Source organism: Vidua macroura, chromosome 3 (genome assembly GCF_024509145.1).
Source record: "Vidua macroura isolate BioBank_ID:100142 chromosome 3, ASM2450914v1, whole genome shotgun sequence".
NCBI lineage: Eukaryota > Metazoa > Chordata > Aves > Passeriformes > Viduidae > Vidua > Vidua macroura.
Genome location: NC_071573.1, coordinates 45547563 through 45572909, shown reverse-complemented (window position 1 = coordinate 45572909; position 25347 = coordinate 45547563). Strand labels below are relative to the sequence as shown.

The following is a 25347-nucleotide window of genomic DNA, read 5'->3' as shown; positions in this document are numbered from 1 at the left end:
GTCCTTCTTGGTGTTTGTTCTGGGGCATTTGGCTTCTCCTAGAAGGCAGCAGGAGGTGCTGCATGATTTTATTCCTGTGTTCCAGGAATCTTCTCCAGCTGAGGTCTTGTTGCAGAGGCTAACTGTGAATTCTCTTTTCTGGAGTTGTGTAGGATTACCCACAGTGGCTATAGAAAAAAGTGACTCACACTCAGACTGGGTCTGTGATTAAATAGAAATTGTTACCTTGATTTGGGTGGCTTTTTTGTTGTGAGAGAAGGGCAGTGGAGCTGGTGAAGGGTCTGGGAGCACAGAAGTGGCTGGGGAAGCTGGGGGACTTTTAGCCTGGAGAAAAGGAAGCTCAGGGATGGCCTTATCACTCTGTGCAGCCATATGAAAGGAGGCTGTAGCCAGGTGGGGGCGGGTCTCTTCTCCCAGGCAGCAAGGGACAAGATGACAGGACGGAGCCTCAAGCTGTTCAAGGGGAGGTTTAGGTTGGACATTAGGAGAAATTTCTTCACAGAAAAGGGATCATCGGGATGGGCTGCCCAGGGCAGGGCGGTGGTGGAGTCACCATCCCTGGAGGTGTTTAAGAGACACCTGGACGTGGCACTGAGTGCCATGATCTGGTTGACCTGGTGTTGGGTCAGAGGCTGGACGCGATGATCCCAGAGCTCTCTTCCGGGATCCCTTTTCCCGCTCCCCGGCCCCTCACGGCGCTCGGCGGGCAAACGCCAGCGCTCCGGCCACGCCCCTCCGCCCGCGCATGCGCTCCGGCCTCGGCGCAGGCACTACGGGAGGCGCCCTGTGCCGCCGCCGCCTGATGACGTCAGCGGAAGCGAGGAGGGGTCCTTTCCCTGTGCCCGCTCGCCCCAAGGTGCCTGCGGAGCTCGGCGCGGGCCGCGCGGCGGGAGCGGCGCGGGGGCGGGGGGAGCGCCATGATGGTGGGCAGGACCAGCGCCATCGCCGCGGGGCTCTGCGGGGCGCTCTTCATCGGATACTGCATCTACTTCGACCGCAAGAGGCGGAGCGACCCCAATTTCAAGAACCGGCTGCGGGAGCGTGAGTGTCCCGGGGGCGCCCCCTCCCCTTTCCTCCTGTCCCGTCCTTTCCCGCCGCCGCGCGCTTCCCACAGTGATCCCCCGTTTCTCTCCCCCGCTCACCCGCCCGGCCGGAGCGCGGGAAGGCAGCACGTGCTGTCGCCGCAGCGCCGGCCCCGGGCCCGGCCGGGACCCCCGCCCGCTCTGCCCCGGGCCCCGGCGGCCCCTGCGGCTTTGCGGCCTCTCGCCGTCCCTTCACCGAAACCAGGGGCCAGGCACAGAGTCACAGAACCGTCAAAACTGGAAGAAGCCTTCGAGTCCCGACCAGCCATCCGCCAGCACGGCCACTGCATCCCCTGCAGCGCTAACCGGCAGCGCCCGGCGCCAGACACAGTCCCCTCTGAGCGCCCGCAGGGATCGTGACTCCAGCACCTCCCTGGGCAGCCTGTTCCAATGCCCGGCCGCCCTAACGGTGGAAAAGATTTTTTCTGATGTCTCACCTGAATCTCCCATGTCTCAGCTTAAGGCCGTTTTCTCTGGTCCTCTCACTGCAGGCATGGTAGAAGAGAGTGATTCCCACCTCACTACAGCCTCCGTTCAGGTGGTTCTAGACAGGGTCATCCCATCAGAGAGCGTTTGCTGTAGGTGTTGGGTAGCCTGTGGTTTCTGTCCATGCTTGGTTCAAATTCACCTCCCCCCCACCTTTTTTTCTTGTCCAATCTGTCTCTCCTACAGGCTCAGCAGTGTTATTGTAGCCCCCACATTTATGTGGTGACACTTTTTTTTTTGTCTTTTTTGCTTTGGAACACAAGCAGTGTGATCTCTTACAGTGAAGTTGTTGCTGTGGTGAGGCTCTCAGGTGTTTCATCAGCTGCATTCTAAACCCTCCTGGCAGTCCTGCCGTTGGCTTCCAGGATAAGAATGAATGCCAGAGAAAAATGTTGATTAATCCAAGATGTAGAGCTCTTCTCCCGTGGCTCTTCATTATTTCACATCTTCAACATTTATTTAAATGTTTTAATAATCAGTGAGGGTTTTAAGTGCAAATGTAGGCATGAGTAGTGAAGGAACATAAATGAATCATGAGCAATAAGGTGATACTTTTTATACTGAGTTATTTCTGTCAGGGTAATATGTATATTATTCCTTTGGTATCTAATCTGAGGATAAGAAGTTATCATTAAGGTAAATTTTCCTAGCAAGTAAATGTGATGTGATCAGCAGTTTCATGGATGGAAAAGTCAATAACTAGACTGGTTGAAAATGAGTATTTACCTGATAGCATTAAAATGTAGTTTAACAGCTTTGGTCCTGCCTTCATGGATTGACTTTGCCTGTAATCAACTGTTGTTGATTAGTGGTGCATTAATTCCTCTTTCCAAAATTTTCTCTACAGCAAAATATGTCTGTCAAATATTTTAGCTTCAGGCCCTCACTCCTGTGTGTTGGATTTTGGGCACATAACTCCTGTGTGTGTGTTCCACGTCCTCTTTTCCCTGCAGTGCAAGTCATTAATTGGGAAATTTTAGTGCAGTTAACTAAACCAAGTGTGTGCTTGGTTTGCACAAGCAAACTCGATTTTTGGCAACATAATCAGCCATGGGGTTTTTTTATGATGCCAAATGTGCAGTAGGAGAAGCACTGAATTATGTAAGGCTTTTGCAGAAGCACCAAAAATAATTTTTGGATTCCAGGTTTCCATAATTTGAGCCTCTATCCAGTCATGTTCTGAATAAACCTTAGAACTGCTCTGATTAGGAATTGACATTAACTTTGAAGTGGAAAACAAATGCATTTTGGTTTGGTAGGAGGTTGCAGTTGTGATTTGGGGGACTTCATTGTAGGACTTACAGTCTCTGCATGTAATGCACTGGTCTGCATTTAGTTGTAAGGCTTTGGTTAATTTGTTTTGGTGGTTTTTGGTAGTGTAACAGATTATTTAGTGTGGATGCTTCAGCAGTGGTGCCAGGGATCAGGGTATTACAGCATTTTTGCTGTTGGGTAGACAGGAAGGCTTGGGCTATAAAATACTTGACCAGGAAAGGTTCAGTGCAGCAGCCAGCTGCAGTTCTTTATGTAAAGATGCTCCATGTGTTGTGCAATAGTGGGGGTATGGGATGGAAAGCTTGGAGAAACCACCTTTAAAGCATATCTTTTCCAGTAACCTTCTTAGGGTAAGAACCTTTTCAGCCTCTTGTGATGCAGTGTCACCAGAATTTGGGAAGGACAAGAGACCTAACATGTCAGTGGATTGCCTGTCGTATTTTGTCAAGCACATGCTGACAAATGAAGAACCAGTTGGGTTTTGTGCCATCTCTGTGTGCTGTGTTTGGGCCAAAGTTTACATTGCAAAGGCCTCTCATAAAAATGAGGTGGCCAGATTTAGGTCTCTGGGAAAAAGATTTCTTGGAAGTTTCTGGAAGGCTTATAGAACTGCTGGACTTTGATTTTCCACATGTTTTACTTAGCAGGTTTTGTGGGTGGACTTCTTTGTTGTTGTTTCTTTTTTTTTGTTTGTTTTTTTTTTTTGTTTTTTTGGGGGGTTTTTTGGTGTTTTTTTTTTTTTTTTTTTTTTTTTTTTTTTTTTTTTTTTTGTTTTTTGTTGTTTTTTTTTTTTTTGGTCTTGTTATTGCTAGTTTGGGGGGGCATGTCCATATTTAGTCCATAGACCAAAAGATAGCAAAGATGTAAACATCTGTAGCTGTTGAGCTTCCCAGGCTGTATTTTATTAATAAAATAGTTCAGGTATGTTTACTATTTGCCTTCTTGAATGAATAAAACAGAAGTGCTCTGCTTTAAAATATAGACACACATGTCTTTGTTCAGAGACAGCCAGAATTTCTGACCACCCTGAATTTTGCCCAAGAGTGCCTTCTGCGTGGACAGCAGAGAGAAGGGCAGTAGGCAGACTTCACTGATGGGAGCTGAAAATGCAGATGGCTTTTTGGGTTTTCTGCTCCTTTCTGGAACTGGTTGGGAAGCTGCTGGGGCTACTCAGGGGCCTTTTGCAACCTGTGCCAGCAGGACAGGTCATCCATTGGTTCTCTCTTGGAACTTGTACCCTTGTGCAAGAGCTGTGCCTGGAGGATTGACACTGTGACAGCTGCAGTTTAGCTTTGTGCTCTGGATGCATGCACTGCATTTCTGTGGTAATAGAGATGCGTTCTACAAAAGATTGCCTTTCCCTTTTCAAAATGGGATTATCTCTTTAGAACCAGAGGGAAGTGTTTCATTTTCATGGAGGTCCCTGAGGGAAAAACAAACCTGGGGGATTTTTTAGGTGTGGGGTGGGATTTTTTTATTTGGGTTTTTTTGAGGTTTTTACCCCTCAAAGCCATTGCTTTTTGCTTGTCATATTACAAAGGTAACTTCTGGTTGTTAATGCAAAGATACTTTGAACTAGTATTTCTTCCCAACCAGTATGGGAAGAATTCATAAGTATCCTTTAGAGTTACTTGGGTTTTTTAATTGTTTTAGCAAGTGAACTTTTAAAGAGCCTACATATTCCTTCACTATTTTCATGTTAAAGTATATGATTTCAAATCTGTGTGATCAGTGGTCAAAAGCTTTCATTAGTTCCAATTACCAGCATGTCTTTTATTTTGTTCTTCATTTCAGAATGAAATTCACCTGGTGAATGATACCTTTTGTTATATTTTAATAAGAAGGTATCATAGTCATGCTAAGAAAACACAATTTTCTCCTCAAAATGATGTACAAATGTTAATCTGTTACTCTCTGTATTTCTTTATGGTAGGAGGTTGCATTTTTGCTGAATGCACCATGGCTGCAATGTGGCTTTTTTGATAGTAAAACATTTCAAATATTAACTTTTTAAAAAATTTAATCTTTACAATTTTATCTATTATCAAAACTTGTTTGCATAATAGTGCAAATTAAAGTTTTGTGCTAGTTAATGCTTCTGAAAAGTTAGAGTAAGCTAATTGAAGCACTAACTTTCAAGACAAATTCTTTACTCTTGAAACCCTCCAGAAACATAAAATTGTAGCATACTACAGTTCTATGCAACACATGTTTCCATCTATAGTGTAAATTAACATGCACAGGTCAGTTAGTTGTAGAAATCTAAGTGCTAAGTGTTATTAAGATGGTGTATTAAGGTAAAAGGGTGTTCCATCTAGTCAGAATGTGAACTCTCTTTCTATAAAGAACACAATCTTGTCAGTAAACGCCATGTGTTAGGTTATCGCTATACTAGGGAATAGTATTCCTGACTGTCTTCACCATGTGGACAACTGAAAATTTTTAATTACTGGGTAAAACCGCTAGTCATATTTGGAAGTATTTCCAACTTGTAAAATTATTTCAAAAGAAAAATAAGTGCTGTGTGACAGTTGTTCTTTGTCAGTACAGGAGTTTTCTGAGCAGACACTAAGGACAAAGAGTGGAAGGACAGTTTAACCATAGGCTGTATTCAGAGGTTTTAGTGGTGTAACTATTTCAGTTGATGAAGATTTACATAAATGATTATTCCAAGGAAATTGCCAGTATAATTAGTATAATTATATTTTCTTGTACAAAGAACTGCTACTATAAAGATATCTTTATACCTGCCTAGTTGCATTAAAAGCAACTTTAATTTTAATTACATTAGTTTTGCTCAAGTGGTGCAACTTCATGTAGCAGACCAACTTTTTGCCTTTAGGTAGGCAGTTGAGTCTGTAAATGTTTGTTCTATCTGTAAATGTTTGCTTTCCTCAGGCTTCAGAAAGGTATGCTTTAGTATCCCTCTTGCTGAAGGATGGTGAGACACTGCCACTTATTAACTAGTTCCCAAGTCTGTGCTATAAAGTAGCTGAGAAAGTGCACTGTGTGTAGCTGCTGTGGCCTGCTGAAGTTCCCCTTCCTCGGTGGTGCACCATGCAGTTCAAAACTAGAGAGCTTGACTTACGGACAATTCTTATGTGGCTTATTGTTAGACGTCATGTGGATAATTCCTGTATTACTCTAATTCTCATTGCTTCTGTGTGCCTGCAGTGCATGAGATGTGCTGTGCTGCTGCTGTGCTGCCCTGCACAGCTGCTGTTTGCTGAGCCCTCAGGAGAAGAATTGTCATTTTGAATTGGTGCTACTGCCAGCCCTCATTAGCCCTTTAAATGATGCTCTGTTGCACTGAGTGGGTTGCAGTCTTGTTCTTAATCTTCAGTATTTGGAATACATTACCAGTTTCTTCTTTGGAAAAGGACTTTGATTTTGTTCATGGTTTCAGACTATAATCTGAAGGGCTTTTTAATTGCAAATTGAAACTAAAAGATGTTTTTATTCTTACAGGAAGGAAGAAACAGAAGCTTGCCAAAGAGAGAGCAGGACTTTCCAAGGTAATACTGTGATCAATAATGCAGTGCTATTTTGAAAGACGTTTCACTTGTATTAGTTGTAACATTTACTTAAGGATTTGTTTTGATTCCAGGATTACAAACACTCCTGCAAATATGCATACTTTAGGTTTTTTTAATGCTCAGAAATAATTGTATGGTTGTTCCTCTTTTGTGTCAGAGGAGATATATTAGAAAGTACAACATTCACTGTGTGATTTGATGGTGTTTTCTCTTTGTAATATGAACAAAGACTTTTCAGACTTAAAATTATTGATGGGATACACTTATAACTGAACTTGATAGGTTGTTCTGCAATAAGTATTTGATTTCCTTTTCATTATTACCAATGGATCCAGAAAGAAAACATAAGACTTCTCTTAAACAATTGCAAGAAATACAGTTGATATAAACATAATACACCTTAGAATTTATATTTGCTCCTAAATTATGTACTTAATAAACTGAGTAGAAGTATTTCAGTCTCTGTCTCTCTACACATTTGTGATGCAGTGTTATAAGACCTGAGTCTGATTTTCAAACATTCTGAGCACTAAGTTTAACTTAGTGGTGACACTTGTTTTTTTTGCCAGTGTCAGTGTAACAATAGGGTTGTGTGCATGTTTAATTTCAGTTGAGAATATTTTCTGCTAACTTTTTAGTAGCTGGTGTTTAAGGGCTGATTTAACATTTACTCTGTGTGTTTATAGTTGCCTGATCTGAAAGATGCTGAAGCGGTTCAGAAGTTTTTCCTTGAGGAGATTCAGCTTGGAGAGGAATTACTAGCTCAAGGTAATAATATTTTTTTTCCAAAGGGTAAGTTGTAAAATAATTTTTCTCTACCTGTTAGAAGATTATTTTTATACACCAAGAAATTCTGGAGAGTCAAATTCATCTAAGAAAATCTGCTTATTTGGTTCTAACCTTGTGTCTTCAGAAAGTCCATCAAGGAAGGAGAAGAGTTTAATGTCGATTGATTCACCGTAATTTAATCCACTCTTGGTGGATGTTTTATGTAGATGTGTTACAGTGTGGAAGATGGTTGAGTTCAAAACTTTATCATTTGTCGTACAGGTGAATATGAAAAAGGTGTTGATCACTTGACCAATGCCATTGCTGTATGTGGGCAGCCGCAGCAGCTACTACAAGTTCTACAGCAGACTCTTCCACCACCAGTGTTTCAAATGCTTCTAACTAAGCTCCCTACAATAAGCCAGGTATGTGAAGCATTCCCTGTTGGTCTGGTTTGGAAAAAAATTGAAATTCTTACTTTATCCACTGCACCAGTTTTGAGTATCAGGCTTTGTGGTTTTTTAATATGTTCAGTTAGATTTAAAGAAGCTTTTTTTTTCACCTGAGATGTTTTAAAGTGAATATGAAAATCATCTTGTAACATTTATAGCAACCAGGATAAAATAGAAATACAAAACTTCTCCTGTGTATAGGGTATGCTAAACTCTTGAAGTAGAGGCATCTGACCACAGCTCTGGTACTATATGTGGATCCAGTGTTTCCCAAATACAAGTTGTGGGGGGATTGGAAAAACAGTAACTTTATTGCTCTGGGTCTTAAGTGTTTTGTTTTTTTTAATTTACATTTCTACAAGTATGTGTAAATGCTGGGGAAGTTCATCAAATGAATCTGTTGCTTTTGCTACCCTGTTGCTTCTGGGGACAGCTTTAGACACAAGATGTTAACTAGCACCAGAACCCATGACAATTTTGGAAGCTTGGGAGTTTCCCTGATGATACAAGTGTTAGTAGCTCTGTGTATAAAATGCCCTCCTGTTTGAGTCTGAGTACAGAGTGGGTAATGTTGTTAATGTGCTCACAGGTAAGTCTGTTGTAAAATAAATTATATGTTTTATGTTCTTGGAAGTACAAGGGGACTCCCTAACAGTGTTACCTGACATAAAGCAGAGACTCAGTGCTGGGTATCAGTTGGCTCTTCTTACAGCTCAGGCCTGGTTACACTTCAGGTTAAGGTCCATATACTCAGTGGTAACACTGGAAAGTGTCAGATATGCAAGATATAAGACTTGAGGAAATGATTGAACAAAAATGTTTCCTAAGAGAACAGTGCCAGAAATCATAGAGAGGTCATCACTTTAGGTTGATAGTATGTTGTTTATCTGACTGGCTTTTTTAGGTATTGCACTGTTTGTAATATCTGTGGAACTGACTTCAAAAACTGAAGTCAAATAGATTATCATTTTTAACTTCAATTAGTTTGTTCAGTAATTACACTGCTTAATGTTCAGTGTAAAATTACATTGCTTGATAATCAGTTGCCTGCTGTCAATTTTATATAATTGTGAATGAGTTTTTCTCCTCCTTACAGAGAATTGTAAATGCACAGTGCTTGGCTGAAGATGATGTTGAATGAGGTCACACCACAACGGGGGGAAAAAAGTTTTCTTACCCCAGAAGATGAGCATCAGTAGGGGGATGAAGGGGCAAACATAGTAGTTAATGGACTGTGTACCACATCGGGTTCTACCAGAGTTAAAATTAACTTTGTGTAGGTCGGTTTCGCAGGATTTTATTTATTATCCCAGTGAAAAGTGTATTTTGATAAGAATTCATTTTATAAATACACTGTGTTGAGTTATCAAAGTATCACTAACTTCATTATTATTAAAATATGCCATTGTAATGTTGTACATATTACAACCTATTAAAAACCCAATGCTCATTTTTGAAAAAACGAAGTTATGGCAATAAAGATTTATCTGTGCTTGTGTGTCCCTATAGTACTACTTTAAAATCCAGAATATTTCGGTGTCAGAGCAAATGATCTAAAAATGACAACATTAAAATTTATTTTTAATGTTATGGCTGGTCTTCCAATACTTTTAATTAAGTTTAAAACTTTGTGTAATTTCCTGAGAAAATAAATATATGATCATTTAAACAGTAACAGATCACCTTAGAAGGAGATGCAAATCACAATGGTAAGAGATGACTGGCTGCAGAAAGAATGACAAATCCATTTCTGTCAGGAACAAAAACATGTATAGTGATCAGTTCAAAATTACTGGCAAACTTGAAATCTCTGTTAATACAGGCGTCTGAAACAAAGCTGTTTGGAATAGAACCTGAGCATATTTTAAGAGCACAAAAGTTGGTGTTTTTTGGAAGGCTTGAAACGTTGCAAGATAGTTGACATTTCAATCTGTAGTCTTCAAGACCATAGCAAATGGTTGTTAACAGTCTTTTAAAGGCATTTGCCTTAAGAAAAAAAATTGCACTGATAAGGTAAGACAATTATATCCCTAGGGTAAATAGCAAAAGCTAATGGAATTAGATGTTGTGCAATTTCAATATGGTGTAGTAAATTCTCCTTTGCCAACAAAAAGAAGACAAATAATATACAGCAGGCTCAAGTGAGTAGGAGAAATGTACTTAGGAAAGCAAGTTTTTAATGGGTAAGATCTTCTAAATGTCAAAACAGACTGGCTTCTGCTGTTCTCTGGGTTTGTGCTATCAGCACTTAGGTGGCAGAAGAAACAATTTAAAAAGTAGCTTTAGCTTTTTGGCACAGTGACTGATTTTTAACTTGAGCAGAATGCTTTGAGATGTCTTTCAGACCAGCTGACAGTACAAATGATACTGCTAAATTAATAGTAAGGTGTTAGGTGGCATAATCTTGTAGAAGTGAGCTATGTTGAGAACACTCTAGCCAACTCTGTCTTATTTCAACCTGGTGCAAGTTTCTTCAAAGGCAGATTCTCCTCAGTGGTTCAGGAATTGCCTCACACAGGATTTTTGAGAGGTTAAGTGGATAGTTGATGGTGACCTAGCAGTCAATACCTGGGTTTGGGAATAGAAATGGCTCTTACTGAGTCATTCTGCTGAGATTGTTTGCTATGGAATAGGTAGTTTCCCCTTAAGCCCTTGAAAATATTATTTCCAAAGATTTGAGATGCTATTGAAATTTCCTGTAATGTGATAAATACTGAAGTTAGTGGCTGGTATCAACAAATGTTTTAAAACAACTGAATGTAGTTTAATCTTTGTGCTTGAATTGTTCAGGTAGCATAAGGTAAAACGTAGCAGCCATACTCTTCAGGGGACAGCGGCCAGCGTGCTCTTTTCCTTTTAATTTATTTTACAGGGACAAAGTTATTTTGCACTTAATAAAAAATATTTTAATGAGGCTTTTTGAGGGAGTTTTTCTTTTCCCTTCTAACCCTTAAGAGTTAAAAGTAGGAATTTGTCAGTTATGCTGACAGAACTGTTAGCATATTTACCTTCTGTTTTGCTGGTCACTTCAGCCTATCTTTTTAGTTCAGCTTTTAACATTGTTTTAAGGGAAATAAAACCTCCATCCTGCCTTGAAAAGCAAACCCAAACAGCACATGACGAAAGTAGCACCCTTCTGTCAAACCTGAGCATTTTCTACGCTCTTTGGTATATGATGACAATTTGAATTCACATTTTAGCTTACAGCAAAGCTCTCCTGATCTGTGTTTCATCAAACCTGGGTGTCAATTCTGATTTTGATGGAAGGCTTGGTGACAGTCTCATTATATCGATAAATGGTATTTGCTGTAATAAGCATCATAGACACTAATATTGCTTTAACATTTTCCATTTTCTTGAGCCTGCAAAGTTAGATGCAAACAAAATTTAAGACAGTATACATTTAAAATGTAGTCTTACATGCAAATTTATTCTCATATCTGATAACCCACAAGTACTTGGTTAGTATGCTAGAGCAAGCTCTGGTACCTGTTTTGAGTGCCTTGGACTAACAGAGTGGAATGCTGAATCTTTTTAACAAGACTTGAATTTTTTCTTCTCCCTAAATGTCCCAGTGAAGCTATACTGTACAATTGTGAAGACTTGGAAGATATTATCTAGAATGCAAACTTGCTGTTGCTCCAAGAGCAGCAGTCTGACAGAGGTACAGCCAAGCACCCACAGTCCACAGATGTTTCAGACTCAAGCAAAGATACTGCTTTCAGACACTAGCAAAGTACAGGTCATCAGAAGCGTGGTGGTAATGATGGATGTTTCTGCATCAGCAGTAGTAATGCCATTGCATTAGCTGTGCACAGTGCTGTACATTTAGTTTCACTTGTGCAAATGAAAAAAAGAGTGGAAGTAATCCACAATTCCAGTTCTGGACTTGCTGCTATGGAGCTCACAGCTGCTGGAGAAAAAAATCTGTAATCTTACTTTACTGCAGGTTAAACTACATGTCCTCCCAGAAAGAACCATTTTCCCTTCTGTGCTTCTCCAAGAAAAAGGCACTTGTTTTCAGCACTAAAAGGATTTCTTATAAAGAAACTGAGAGGTCTGTTAGTTTTATGTTGGGAAGTCTTTTGTCCTTGGTTACGAGTTTCTTGGGCAGCTTTTATAGAAAAAAAACCCACCCAGCTAGTTTCATTATCATGCAGGACTACCTTTGATGTCTCACATTTAAGTCTTCTAGATAATGGAATCAAATCCAAAACCAGAGTGGTCAGGCACACACTGAATCATGTGGCACTAATTTCCTTTCCCTGGGGGCTGACACAAGATTATTGTTGCCCTTAACATGAAAAATTGAGAAGTCCCAGCCCTGCTGTGTAGGAGGCCAGCCAGCCATCATCAAAGTAAAGCTCCAGCTATTTATGCACTCAAAGAATCTTTCTAAAGTTTCATTTGTACATCTGTTGGTGGTGTGTTTAAAGTCCCTTAGGCTGAACAGTGGCCCTACATGACTGTTGTGTTACAGTTAACATGAGTTAAACATCAAGGGAATCTTTGAAGTGGTCACTAAGTGCTTTTAGTGATTGTTTCAAAGGCATGTTGTGCTGCACACCCATGCTTCTGTGTTTTTAAATGTATGGACATAAAAAGGGCTGATGTGAAAAGAACAAAAAAAAAATTCTGCAAGGTTTCTGTTGTACCCAAGTTTTGGTTTGGTTTTTAATTAGTGTGTTTACACTGACCAGCGTAGCTTACAGTATTCTCTGTGCACTGACCAAAAGCCTGTTGCAAAAAGCAGAAACTTGTGCTTAATTCATGAGAACTGGGCTAGCTTTCATCAGACGTGCGCCAGAAACTGAACTAGTCTGGGTAACAGTACTTGTTTTCTGCATTTATACCAAACTCAAACTTCCCAAAGAAAATGTGAATGTCTAATGCTGTTCTCACAGGGCAGAGTTTGCCACATCCAGTGTATGAATGTGTGAGTGAAGCTGTACAAAACAGCTGGCCCTTCTGTGTTATTTTTTGTACCAAACTGTCCAACATGCTGGCACTAGATAATGGGCAGCTTTTTTGAAGTACAGTGGTTTCCATATGTTCTTGAAAAGAAAACCCAGGTTCTCTCTTCCTTCCCTGCAGTAGGGATTAGCTTTAAAGAATATTTACTGGACATCTTCTGATGAGCTCACTACCCTGCTTTCTAATCGTTCCTGTAACTTAACAGTCCTTAACCCTTAAAGGCCTCTGAGCTATAAGCTTTTGACTCCAAGCATACAGTTCATTTATTTGAACAGGTCTTAATCTAAACAGCAGAGGGCAGTTTTGCACACACATTTTGTGCAAGCTCACCCTGCAAAATCCTAATTTTTAGAATCTTCCTGTCTGGTGAGGTAACGCAATGCAGCATTTTGTCCAGACAGATTTGGTATGGTGTATAAGACAGGCTCAGTGGAGCAGCAGTGGAATATGTTTCTACTGATAATACCTACCTTTGGCTTTTTAAAATCTGGTGTGTTTAAATTGTTGTGATGTCATGATTAGGAGGATTTCCCTCTTTCTCTCCATCCTTCAATACAAACTAGGTAAATAGATAAGCCAGCTGCATTGTACAACTTCAACTCTGCAATAAAATGCAACTGCATCTGATTGCCAGGCATGCAAGAGAAGTTTTCCCTGCCCAGCTGTGATTATTCTGGGTGAGCTTTGCTAGCTGGAGTGAAAGGAATGCACCTTTCACAGTTAACTGCAGGAGGGGTGGAAGTGAAATCTGCATCTTAAGATTTTGCCTGGAGCTGGACTCTGCCTGTGATGGGAGGAGAGCCAACCAAAAAAATAAAGAAGCAAGATATTATAGGTTGGTGACAGGATGCATTTTCAATGCTGGTTGAATTTCAGCTGATGTTGACAAAATCTACTCACCCTGTTGTGATCTTGCAGCTGACATGAAGTGAGCTGGTCTCATACTTTGTCTCTCTCATGCCTTGGAGGCAGCTGTTTGCATTGTAGCAGCACCCTGGCTCAAAACGGAATCTTTACTCCTACATCTCAAAAGTGTTTTTTCTCTTCTTCCTGGTCTTTGTTTGGGGGGTGGGGGGGGAGTAAAGTATATGTATGCTATACAAGTAAATGGAAATTTTCCACCCTTACAGCCGTCAATCAGCATTTTTCCAAACATTCAACTTGTTAGTAAGAAATTCTTCAGTCTGCTCAACACATGACAACATCTTGAGAAAGCTGTTTAATAAGAGGTACTGTGTGAAAACCATACTTCTTCTCTTTCCTTAGGTCACTCTGGCCATATTACACCCTGTAACATAGCCTGGAAGATACAGAAATTTGCTGTAAAAAAACAGTATTTGCCTGTTTTGGCATGTATGTAAAAGAGCATTTCCCTGGAGCTCTGAAACATTAACTGGTTAGCACCTCTTCTTGTATTTAATATTATTTAATGAAAAAGAATGTACATTCAGCTTTGATGATTAAAATAATAATGATTATTGCATGAATTTGTGAATTATAATTCAATGACTAATTAAATGGAGAAATGAAGAAAAGGGATTCTTGAGCAAGCATGTTCTTTGAGAAACTCTCCCTTGTTGTTCTTAATTGATAGTACACACATAATCAATTCATAGCAGTATTTCATTACTGGTGGGAACAGTCTGGTTTTGATGAAGATTTACTTTCACCACACATTGACCTGGTATAATACAGCCTGGTCTTGTAAGTTGCTGGGAGGAAGACTGCCAGCTCCTAGCACTGAGGAGGTGGAAGTTTTTGCCTATATAAAGAAGGGAAGCCCCATCTGACCCCAGGTTACAGCCTCATATTTATTGAGTTCTAGTCAGAGTGTTTGCTATAATGAGACCTGAATTTGCATAACCATGAGGGGTTGCTATTTGGTTTATGTTTCATTTGTTTTTATCTCTCCATCTAAAGGTTTGAGCTTTAACATCAGGTTCCTTGGCTTGTTAGAAGTTGTCTGACACAACTAAGTGCCCTTTTTTACCTCTTTGTAGGGATGTTATTTACTGGCCACTGGCACTGGCAGAATTCTTAGCATGAAATTATTATTACTTCTGTATCAGCAGAGATGTGTGTGGCACTCTGAAGAATCTGTCAAGATGAAGTCTCTGGTTCTGCAAACTCACAGCCTGCAGTCCTGATCCCGTAATTTGCTCTGCATGGTCCTTTCCACATGGAAACCTAAGCAGTCAAGAGCAGGACATTGGGACGGTGACACAGGAAGGGAGAAGTAAGGTTTAGGATAGTATGATTGTTTTGGTAGTAACTGGGCAGTTGTTTTATCTGAATTTTGTTTGAAGCTCTGAAGCTTGCTTCTTTCCTATGTCACATTAATTTTAGTCTAGTCAGCTAATCAGTGCTAATTACTAGTATTATCAGGAAAAATCAGACTTCAACCAACCATAGATCTGCTTATAAATAATTAAACCTACCAAAAGAAAGAAGCATTAAAGGCTCTGTAACTGAATAGATTTGAGGCAAAACTTCCCCCCTCCCCAACTGAAAGCAATAACATGAGCTGTCAAGCAATGGTTTAATTGCTCTGCTGGCAGTCCTGCAGTTTGTAAATACCTTCTGCATTGAAAATGTAAGAAGAGATCTTTCAGAAGTCTAGCTTGCTGTTGGATAGCAACTTTAAAAGGAACTCTGTTCTGTCAAAACTTTGTAATCAGCCCAAACTGTAGTGTCTGAAATTCAGTGATACCATGATGCAAATAGGAAAGCTGGGTCATAGGTATTAAAGCAGGCATAAATAAGGGAAACAGCCTAGAAGGCAATGCAGTGAGTCAGTGTCCATCTTTGATGTCGGATTGCAAACTGTGAATGCTTGACAACCTGATAAAACAGTTGCAAATTGGAGAGGTACTTTACAGAGAGAAAGTTGTAGCCCAGTTTTGGACAGCTGCCCCATCCTTAAAAACAATGCAGCCTTCTAAAGCATACTTTTGACCCTGCAAGTCTTGGTGGTTAGAGCAGATCTGTTGGCTCTATCCTCCTTTTTCTAATTTGGAGCTAGTTTCCAGAGAGCAGAGGAGGACATGCCTGGCAGGTTATATGGTGACTGTGTTCAGGAAGTCAGATGATGAGACTGGTGTGCCCTGCCACCCTCAAGCACCAATGGACTGCCTGGTTCTTAGTGGGAGCTTGAGCACTAAGCTTGAGCACCACTTGAGCACCTTGGCTTCTCTGGCCAACTATGAAAGTAAGTGCTCATAAGTTATGTTGATTTTCTAAAGGGAACATATCCCCTGGGATGGAATATATTGATACTGAGGCAGTGCTCTCCCCATGTTTTTGGTCATAGAATGTGAAGCCAGGAAAAAAATTGACTCCTGTGTAGAATCCCTCTCTTTTTTTTTTTTTTTTTTTTTTTTTTGTGTTTTTTTTTTGTTTTTGTTGTTTTTTTGTTGTTGTTGTTGTTGTTGTTTGTTTGTTTGTTTGTTTGTTTGTTTTCCAGAATGGTGATAGGACCTTGTCAGTTAGGAGCAGTGTTTTCTCTGCTGCATTACCCTTGAAGATCTTCAGCAGGCCTGACAATATTTGTCATTAGACTTTAGATCTTTTCAAAGATAGGTATCTCCTACCTTAGGCAGCACATTTTCAAGAAAAACAGTGATCTCACCCCGATTTTAAAGAAAAAGAGAAACAGATTGCAGTCTGACAGAACCAGCAATGGCTCAGTCAGGAATCTTCATGGCCTTTCCTTTTTTAAAATCTTGAGTGTTCAAATTCTGCCTGCCCAGCTCCTGGTAATGTTGCAGGTGATGTGGGTCTCAGGGTGTGACATCACAAACCTTGTTATTAATTGATGCAGGAGTAGTTTTGTAAATTCAAAGTATTTGTAGGTCTTTATATATGTATATATGTATATATGTATATATGTATATATGTATATATATATGTAGTCACCAAAGAATTTGTAGAGACTATCACTGGGTTTTTGAAGACATATTGCTGAAAGAGTAGTCCTCTGGAGCAGCATTGATTTTCTTCATTTAGGGGAACTTAACTGTATTTTCCTTTTTTTCTGGAAGACCACATTATTTTTTGCTAATATCAAAGAATATCACTCTTTGTGACATGCCTGCAGATGCAATATAGCTGTGCTCTTGTGAAGCTTCACTGGAATCAGGGACCAAAGACACAGAGTTAATGATTAGCTAGACACATCATCCTTTGTCCCAGAGCCAATACAGTCTGCTACTAATCACCTTTCAATGCCTATAAAGTGTGAGACTGCTCATTTGTTTCAGTGGGAAGGGTATGCGCCATGAAGCAGAGTTTTGTGGGCAGTCTTGGATGTCTGATGCAAGGCTTCTTTCATTGATTCCCAAAATGATGGTGTCTTCTGGCAGAGTTTAGGCACTGGGAATGTTTTTGTTTTCTGGGTAAATGTAGTTCTGCTGTAGCCAGGATCTTTCAATTTAACAGCTTTCAGTGAATGTCAGAATTCTCATACACCAAAGCTCTTTTTACTTTTTAAATTGCTGTGTGAAGATCATACAAAAGAATTTGTATGCTGCCCTTTGCTGGGCATCTTCTGAAGACCAAGTGCCTGCCTTTTGCTGTATAAAGGGTTTGGGCTTTTCTTTTTTAAAAAGTGTTGAAAGGTTAACATTTGTATTCTTTTCAGAATACAAATGCAGAGGTACATTGCAGATGTACATAGTGGAGTCAAATTTTCAGGGTTGGCACTGCAGATAGCATCAGGGAACACAGGTGTTTGGTCCAACATGACTGGGAACAGGACATCAGGTCTAGATTAAGACCTGTCTCCATGGGACAAGGTAGTGCTCACTGTTCCTGTCAGCCCATCATTTTGCCACAGACATCCATATGATAACTGCACAAGATGATGAAACTGTGCTAGCTTTGTGTGCAGCAGCAGTAGCAACAGCAATGGAAGATGAGAATCTGGGCCTCAGTGTAAAAACCAGATTTTCCTAGCAAAGCCAAGTTCATCTTAAACTTCTTTATGGTGGAATTTTCCCCTTTTTCCCTCGCCTTCCTACACCTGTCTTTTATAGACCAAGCAGTTTAGCAGTTTTCAAGCTTGGCTGTAAATCAGGAGAAGGAAAGGGGATCCCATGTCCAGGTGTGCTGGCCAGCGGTGGGCACCAGTGCAGGAGGTTTGGGGAGCCGGCAGAGCCCTGCTGCTTCGGCTTCCAGAGCCCGTGTCGCTAGATGGCAATGTGGCACTCCTGCAGCTGCGACTCCTGAAAAATGGCTTGCTTTTCCTTTATTTATCTCTGCCAAACTGATGATTGCACCCACCACCTCGGCAAGAGAACAGAACAAAATCATTTCATAGAACATTACAGCTGTTTTGCTTTTTTCTTTTCTTTTTTCCTTTCTTTCCCCCACAGTTCTTTGTCCCACAGCAGGGTGCAGAGGTTTAAAAACCTTCTTTCTTAATCACTCTCCCTTCTAAAAACAGAGAAAACACAGTCTCTTGGGAGAAATTAGCTGTGAGAAAAACATTTCTCAAACAATTGCCAGGAAATATTGTCTTGACCGATATTCCTGATGTAACACTGTCGTTCTCAGTACTGTTATTTTAACATACTGGACTGGAAAAACAGCAGGATACAGATCTGTAATGCATGATCTGCAGCTTACCACCTACCTTAACTTTTTATATACATTTGCTTTCAGCTTGTATACTCCCCCCACCCCCTGAAGCTATTCTGTTTTGTAGAGTGAAGAATTATTTGTGACTCTCCTCTTGTGACTAGTGTATTCAGGCCAAGTCTGTGACAAGGCATGGCTGAAAATTAAGGTTATGCCTCTGCTGCTTGGGTTCCTGATTGAAATTCAGTGTTGTGTGCTGCAGAGGGGATCAGGCTGCATGCTTACAGTGATCCCTCCTAGCCTTAAAGCCTGGCAGCCTGAAAATACGTGAGGTTGGTGAGGCCTGAATTTCAGTGGGAGCAGCTGGAGAGCAGGTATGCATGAAGAAGGGAGCAGAAATACACTGAGACCGGGGTCTTGACCCTGAAAGCCCTCTCCCCATTTTTGTATTCATGGAAGATGGACCAGGTTGTAGGGTGGAGAGAGGTCGGAGGAATGATGGTAAACTTGAAGTGCTAAAAGCCAGCGTTAGCAGTGGCTAGGAACTGCTAGTAGCTATCCAGAGAGCTGTCTGTACACACGTGTGTGCCCACTGGCAGGCACAGCCATTAGCTGTATTGTGTGGTTCAAATTTTGTCCTTCCTTACATAAATTCATGGAGATTTGAAAAGCAAGCCTTGCTCTGTGGGACAGGGTGTGAACTGAAGCACCTTCTGGAAGACAGACAGCAGTGTAATCCTTTCATTCAACCATGTCTGCAGCTGCTTTTTATAAACTTGGCATAAATACATACTCAGTGAAGCCAGGCCTATGTAGCTGGAAAATATTTTCCACCATCCAAAAAAACCAGAAGATTGGAAAAAGAGCCCAGAAATTGTGCATAACATGGAATGGCCTAGCTTGTGTTTTTTTTCCATGACTTCCTCAGCTCATTTTTCTGCTGCCAATTTTAGAAGCCCATAAGTCATACTTGTTAAACTTTCTCAGTTAAAATGTAACTCTAAGAACAAAGTAATATGACATGCTGCAGCCAAATAATCCTTCCAGAGCCTCTGACTGGAGAAAAGCTACCCCGATCTGGCCAGCTCACAAACCCACGCGGGCTCCTGTCCCAGGAGAGGCACGGCTGAGGGGCAGGTTCACAGCCCAGGGCTCAGCTGTGCTGTCTGCATAGGTGATTGCTTCCCAGTGGACTTCAGCAATGTCTCCCTGCTTTTGCCAGGGCGGTCAGACAAAAATTTCAGCTCCTCCTCTAGGAGGACTTCAGGCAAGAGGCTGAGCAGAGCAGACAGCGAGGGGAGGCAGCACTGAGGGTTTGGCGGTGGAGGAAGGTGCTGCTGCGGTCGGGGTGAAGGAGCTGAGGGGTGAGAAAACAGCAGGTTGCCAAAAGCGAAAGTGAATTTGCTGGAGTGTTTGAAGAAAGGACATCCTCATTCTCATTCACTGCCTTTTTAAGTGTTGAATCAATATGGAAGTACATTCATGCCGGGAGCAATACTTTTGTTTGCCAGTTTTACCCTATTTTATAGGGTGATTTTGCTTACACCATACCCCAGATGACTGTTTTGAAGTGCCATCCCTTGTCCAGGGTCTGCTCTGAGCCCTTGCAAAGACCAGATTCCCAGTCACTGCTGGGAGGATCATTCTAAATTTACCCTTGGCAGTAGCCAAGAGTAAGATCTGGCTGATGGCAGTGGTGCTCCAGCCTGCCTGCGCTGGCAGTCCCAGCCTGGGCCCCTGTGACCTGCTGCCGGCTTGGGAGCACAGGGAGCCCTGGTAACCCGAGGGCTGCCTTGGGCAGCCTCTGTGCCCAAGAGCGTGCATGTCCGGCAGGGTGCGAGGGACTGGAGCAGGCAGAGGAGAGGCAGGTGAGAGGAGCGAGTGGAACTGTGAGGGGCTTCAAATGCTCAGAGTTCCATCCCTTGCCTCCCCCTTCTACTGGGGACGGAGCAGCATGAAAAATCTCCCTCTGGGAAAAAGAAAAGAAAAGGCTTATGTTTTCCCGCTTAAACATCAGGTTTTGAGTTTGGTTCTGGCCCTGGATGGAAACTGGGAGAGCGGCTGGAGGAAGTCGAGGGAATCACGGCGCTGCGCAGCGGCTGCCGGGAGCGGGGGGCCCCAGAGACCGCCTTTCTGCGGCAGGGTGGAACGCTCTCGTGAAGCCTGTGTGGTCTTCCCGGGAAGGGAGGGACTGAGCAAACCCACTGGAAACCGGCAGGGGTGTTGTAATGTTTTTTGGACAGCCTGTTTCAAAAAACAGTGACTGCCTCTCCCTCTGTCTCTCTCCCTCCCGCCCCCCCTCCCCTGACAGCCGCTTCCCGTGCCATGACATTGAGGGAGCTGGTGGTGACTGATGTAACCGCGGCCAGGGAGAGTCTCTTGCCCAATGTGCAGAGGCTGGACGATGGCCAGAGAAATTTGCTAAGGCTGGGTTTTCTCACAACGGGCTCCCTGTGTCTGTGCACATACCTGTAACTGGGCCAGGTGCTTGGCACGGCTGCCTCCCCAGCCGAGTACACGAGGTGGCAGAGTTACTCAAGCCAGGAGGAGGAGAAGAAGGAGAAAAGGGAGAAAAGGAAGAAAATGTTGTTCTTTTCCCACATGAATGCAGACCCAATCACATACCTAGGCACTCATTGTTTGCGTCACCATGTTGTAATTAATAACATTGTCTGTTTGCTGAGGCCAGTTGTTCTTTGTGCTTATGGCTGGGCTGTGGGGGAGATCATGAGGAGAGGCCTAGCAGATTTTTTTTTTTTTTTTTTTTTTTTTTTTTTCTGGGTCACCATCTTTAAGTTATTGTGATAGACCTTTAAAAAGATGTCTTTATATGAACTGGAATATAATGCTCAGCTGGGCTCTTAAATTCTGTCTCTGTTGAGAAAAGAGATCCGTTCATATCGATTGTCATTTTGTATGCAGGCACCTACTTGTAGAAAATCTGGGCCAAGAGAGATATCATTAGGTATTTATGGGGGTTTGGTTGGCTCAGCAGTCAGTTTTTCCATTGTCATGCCGTGACAGTAGTGCATTACATACACCCTCAGGAGACATCCTTCTGCTACCACAACAATAAAGGACTTTTTTTTCTTTTTCTGACTCATCTTCAGCTTGAAAAAAAAATGCCAACCACCATCAGTAAATATAATTAACAACATGCAGATACACTTTAGGTAGCTTTCAGAGCCCATTGGATAGTTCCTGTTAAAATATAGTCTCATCGTTGCTTACCCATGCTTGGTCTTCCAGCATTCCTGATTATACTTAGATGTTTTAACATAGCCTGGTGATGTTGTAGGCTGAGGAACCATTTCTAGTTTGGACAAAGAGGAGGAATATATTTAATGCTGGGATCATCTTTCATGCACACGCAGGAGCTTTGGCCAGACTCACAAGGCAGGGGAGTACAAATGGCTGTGCTATGCCGGATGCGAGGTCTTCTTAGCTCTTTATCCTGCCTCTGACAGGGGCCAGCAGCAGATGCTGCGGGAAGGAGGACAAGAAGCAGAGCAAATCTAGACTGATTCTGCCTCAGTGTGCCATCTTGGCTCCCTGCATAGCTATTCCCATTCACCAAAGCACAGGGAAAGAGAAAACTACTTCCTTAGGCCTGTTCCCCAGCCTCTTCGGGTCCCTGCTGTGCAGTGGCCCTTGTTTGTTTTGCTTCCCAGATGTGGTTTTGGGTGGGATGGATTCACTTTGGATCCACTTGGTCATGTGGGGATTTCTGGCCCCCTCAGTATTTCCCTTATGTAAGCATGATGGAGCTGGGAGCAGGTGGCATACAGCTGGGCTCTGTTGTCTGCCAGGAGAGTGAAATCTGTGCCTTCCCAGTTAGGGGCTGCTGCCTGTCCTGTTTGTGCCATTGGAGCATCGCAAAGCCAGGACCATCTTTGGATTCATGTTTCACCTTGGGGTGAGGGCTGGCACCAGTCACATGACAGTGAGCACACCAAGTGCGAGATTATATAGCTTTGATTATTTATTTATTTAATTGTTTGTTTATTTATTTATTTATTTCAGCCTGTGACTAAGGTGGAGGAGTATTTGTATGGAGCCACTCCTCCCAGAAATTGCTGTTTATATTTCAGTCTTCTGAGCAGAGTCATATCTGAAGTGCTCATAGCCCAGCAGTGATATGTGGGCTCTGCTGGCATGTCCTCACATAACCTGGCATTCACACTGCTGGACAGAGTGTGGGCTGGTTGTTTGCTCATCCCAAGTGCAAATGAGCAGAAGTTTTCCTCTGTATTCCTGATTGCTGAGCTCAGAGGGGTGGAGGAGAGGAAGAGCAAGCTTCCCTCTGAAAAGTGGCCAAGGATTGAGTAGGGCCAAACCTGGGGTTACACTGAGAAAAATGAGACAGTGTGGAAGGGGTGGTGGCCCTATAGCCACAGATAATGTTGCAGAGCTCACCAGTGCAGCATGTGTTCAGCACAGTCGCTTGTAACACTGCAGTGTGTGTAAGCGAGTACCTGCTGCCATGTGATCAAAGGAGAGATGCTTTTAGAAACAGGCGAGGGTGGTGTGAAAAAACAAGTCAGCTGAAGCATCCTTAGCTTGTAGGACACCTGTAGGCTAGCAGGCACATATGAAACTATGCACAGAAACTCCTCAGGTATCAAGCGGGGTTTTACTTCCATTATCTCTACCGAATTTCACCTGTGTAAGCTACTTATTTCTTTGGGATCTCATCAATTCAAGATGCTGGATGTAGACTCACCTAACCTCTGAGGGAAGGGCAGAGCCAGGTCAGACAGCTTTGAGGGAAAATGGTTTCCCAAAGCAAGGGTCTTTGCCCCTATAGCAAGGCAGAGGTCAACACAATGAATTAGCCAGGAAGAATTGAAAGCCTAGGGCTTTAAAACATCACTTGACTAGGTGGCTAGCAAACAATGGTATATGGGGAAATAGGATTTTGTATTCTTGAGCCAAGGGAAGTTTGGTGAATCCTGTCCCCGTATGTCGTCAGTCGCTAAAATAAGTCTTCTGGAAATGCTAAAGTCTGTCTCTCCTCCCTCCTTGCCCTATAGCAATGTGAGTAGCACAGCTTCATCTGAGTTTTGTGATACATGTGTAATCCTGCCTCCAAGGCTGTCTGGGACTTCTGCACCACATCCTTGCTCCAGCTTGTAACTCAGTACAGTATTTTACAATGTCTGGGATAGAGATAATTTATTCTGTGTACTGTGCTGTGATATGTTCTTTGGGGACAGTGCTGTCTATGAGGTGAGAAATGGGGCAAGACTCCGCTTGGGCCATCGATATTGGGCATTTTCTGGTTTAGCACTTCCTAATTTTTCAGTAAGTCCCCATATCAGATAATGACTGAGGTCAGGCCTGTTAGCCTTTGGTTAGCAAACTAAAACCTGGGGTTATTGTTCTGAGACGAGTTTGTAAAGAAGGCATAGACCCAAACTTTTAAGCTGTCATGGCAAAGGCTAGAAAATGGGAAGAAACCAATGCCAGCTCAAGTGAAGTGTATGCTGCTAATGGTGCTCTCATTTCCAACAGGGAGGACTTTGACATTCTAAACCAGCAGCTCAGCCATGGCAGTGCAGCAGAAAGTCTCCAGAGAAAGATTACTGTGGCAACTTGCCTTGTGTTGGTGGTACCTCCTGGTCAGGGCCCAGCAGCTGTGGGACTGCAGGGAAAGTTTGTATGGTGCTTGCTCATGTATTCTTCAGTGAAGGTTCTGCAGGCTCCAAGATGCCCTCCTGTTTGTGAGCTCCTTAATCTATGTCTTCAGTGGTAACTGGGGGAGATTAAAAGCAGCTTTCCAGCCATGTCAAGCTTTTTTTTTTTTCCTTCAAAAAAAAAAAAAAAAAAAAAAAAAAAAAAAAAAAAAAAAAGACCTAGATATTAGTGAAGAAAGACCTGGAAGAAAGACCTAGATATTAGTGGTTCTCAGAGATGGCTGGGAGAGACAGGTTTGATCTTGGGAACACCTGTGCAAAGATGGGGTCTTCCAAGGGGGTAACGGTGTGAAACTGGTATAAATGAGGCCAGGATCATAAGGTTCTGTTCTCCAAATATGAATTTTATATTGAGGTCAGTGGGAGGCAAACATGTGTCAATCTTTATGTGGATGGGGGTTTTTGCCACTGCTTGAGTACAATGGAGATCCTTGGGGAAGCATTTATAAGTGAGTTGACTACCTGCACCTTGCCTGATTTATGTCCCTCTGGCTTGTCCTGATACACAGCCGGACATTGTCAGCCCTCTTGGCATCTAGATCACTGATGCCATGTGGTTAAAATGTGCAGAGTGTCTTTCAGAGAGAAGGAATGGGGTTAGGAAGAGGAAACTGATGTGTGAGACTTAGTTTGCTTTATTGAATTGTGCTGGGCTTGGTTTGGTAATTCCCACTCTCTAGGCCCAGAGTTTCAGTCGTTTCATATTTCAGTCCAGCACAGCATCAGTAAGTCCATTCTTCCAGGAAGGTCAGACTTACTTTCAATCCATCCCTCCCCTTCTCCCTGGGAGACTAAGGCTGTTTAACAGCAACAAGGGTTCAGGGTGCAGTGTGAGCAGTAGGAAGCACTTTTGCTTCCTGTCAGTTTCTTGTCCTTCTGCAAGCAGGCAGGGATATCTGTCTCCTTTCCCCATGTAACCACTGAAGTGTCCAGCTGCCCCTACGAGGGCTCAACGGTGTGCACCTCAAATGGAAGCCAAGGCCAGCTGTGACGGCTTGCAACCTCCCAGGTCTGGCCCTTGGCATAGTTTTCCCTCTGGCCTCACCAGCTCCAGAGGAGTCCCATTGAGTCATGATAAATTTGAAGGATGTGCTTTTACTGCCTAAGGAAAATTTGTTGTGGCAGATGACAGTGCATTTGTGTCTTAAATATGCTCTGTGGTACTGAAGGACAATTACTGAAATGATTAAAAAAATATAGCAAAATAAAATTCAGGAAAGAAAACAACTCAAGAGGAAAGTTACAGACTTAGCCATGAGCCTGGTTTCATTCATTTTGGGCTGGGTGACAGTCCCAAGTTCAGAATTCAGTGACATTCAAACCTGTCTCTACAGGTGAAGGGACACAAAATGGGATCTAATTTTTCTTCATGGGGCATCACTTTCTGGTGTTTTTTTTTTTTGTTTTTTTTTTTTGTTTTTTTTTTTTTTTTTTTTTTTTTGGCAAGAAAGTACAGGTAATTTATGTCAATGTCATCAAAGAGACATTCTTGTTACTCACA

At 42.3% G+C, this 25347-nt stretch overlaps 1 protein-coding gene and 1 non-coding gene across 2 annotated transcripts; both read left to right on the top strand.

The window, feature by feature from the left end:
* Positions 1–824: 824 nt before the first annotated feature.
* Positions 825–14060, top strand: TOMM20 (translocase of outer mitochondrial membrane 20). Its single transcript, XM_053973714.1, has 5 exons — positions 825–1041; positions 6312–6358; positions 7066–7147; positions 7430–7572; positions 8696–14060. The coding sequence occupies exons 1-5, from the start codon at positions 918–920 to the stop codon at positions 8738–8740; spliced, it is 441 nt and encodes a 146-aa protein (XP_053829689.1). The 5' UTR covers positions 825–917; the 3' UTR covers positions 8741–14060.
* LOC128805855 (small nucleolar RNA SNORA14) lies at positions 1891–2025 on the top strand. The gene has a single exon (XR_008436604.1). It is a non-coding gene; the product is annotated as a small nucleolar RNA SNORA14 (small nucleolar RNA).
* Positions 14061–25347: the final 11287 nt, after the last annotated feature.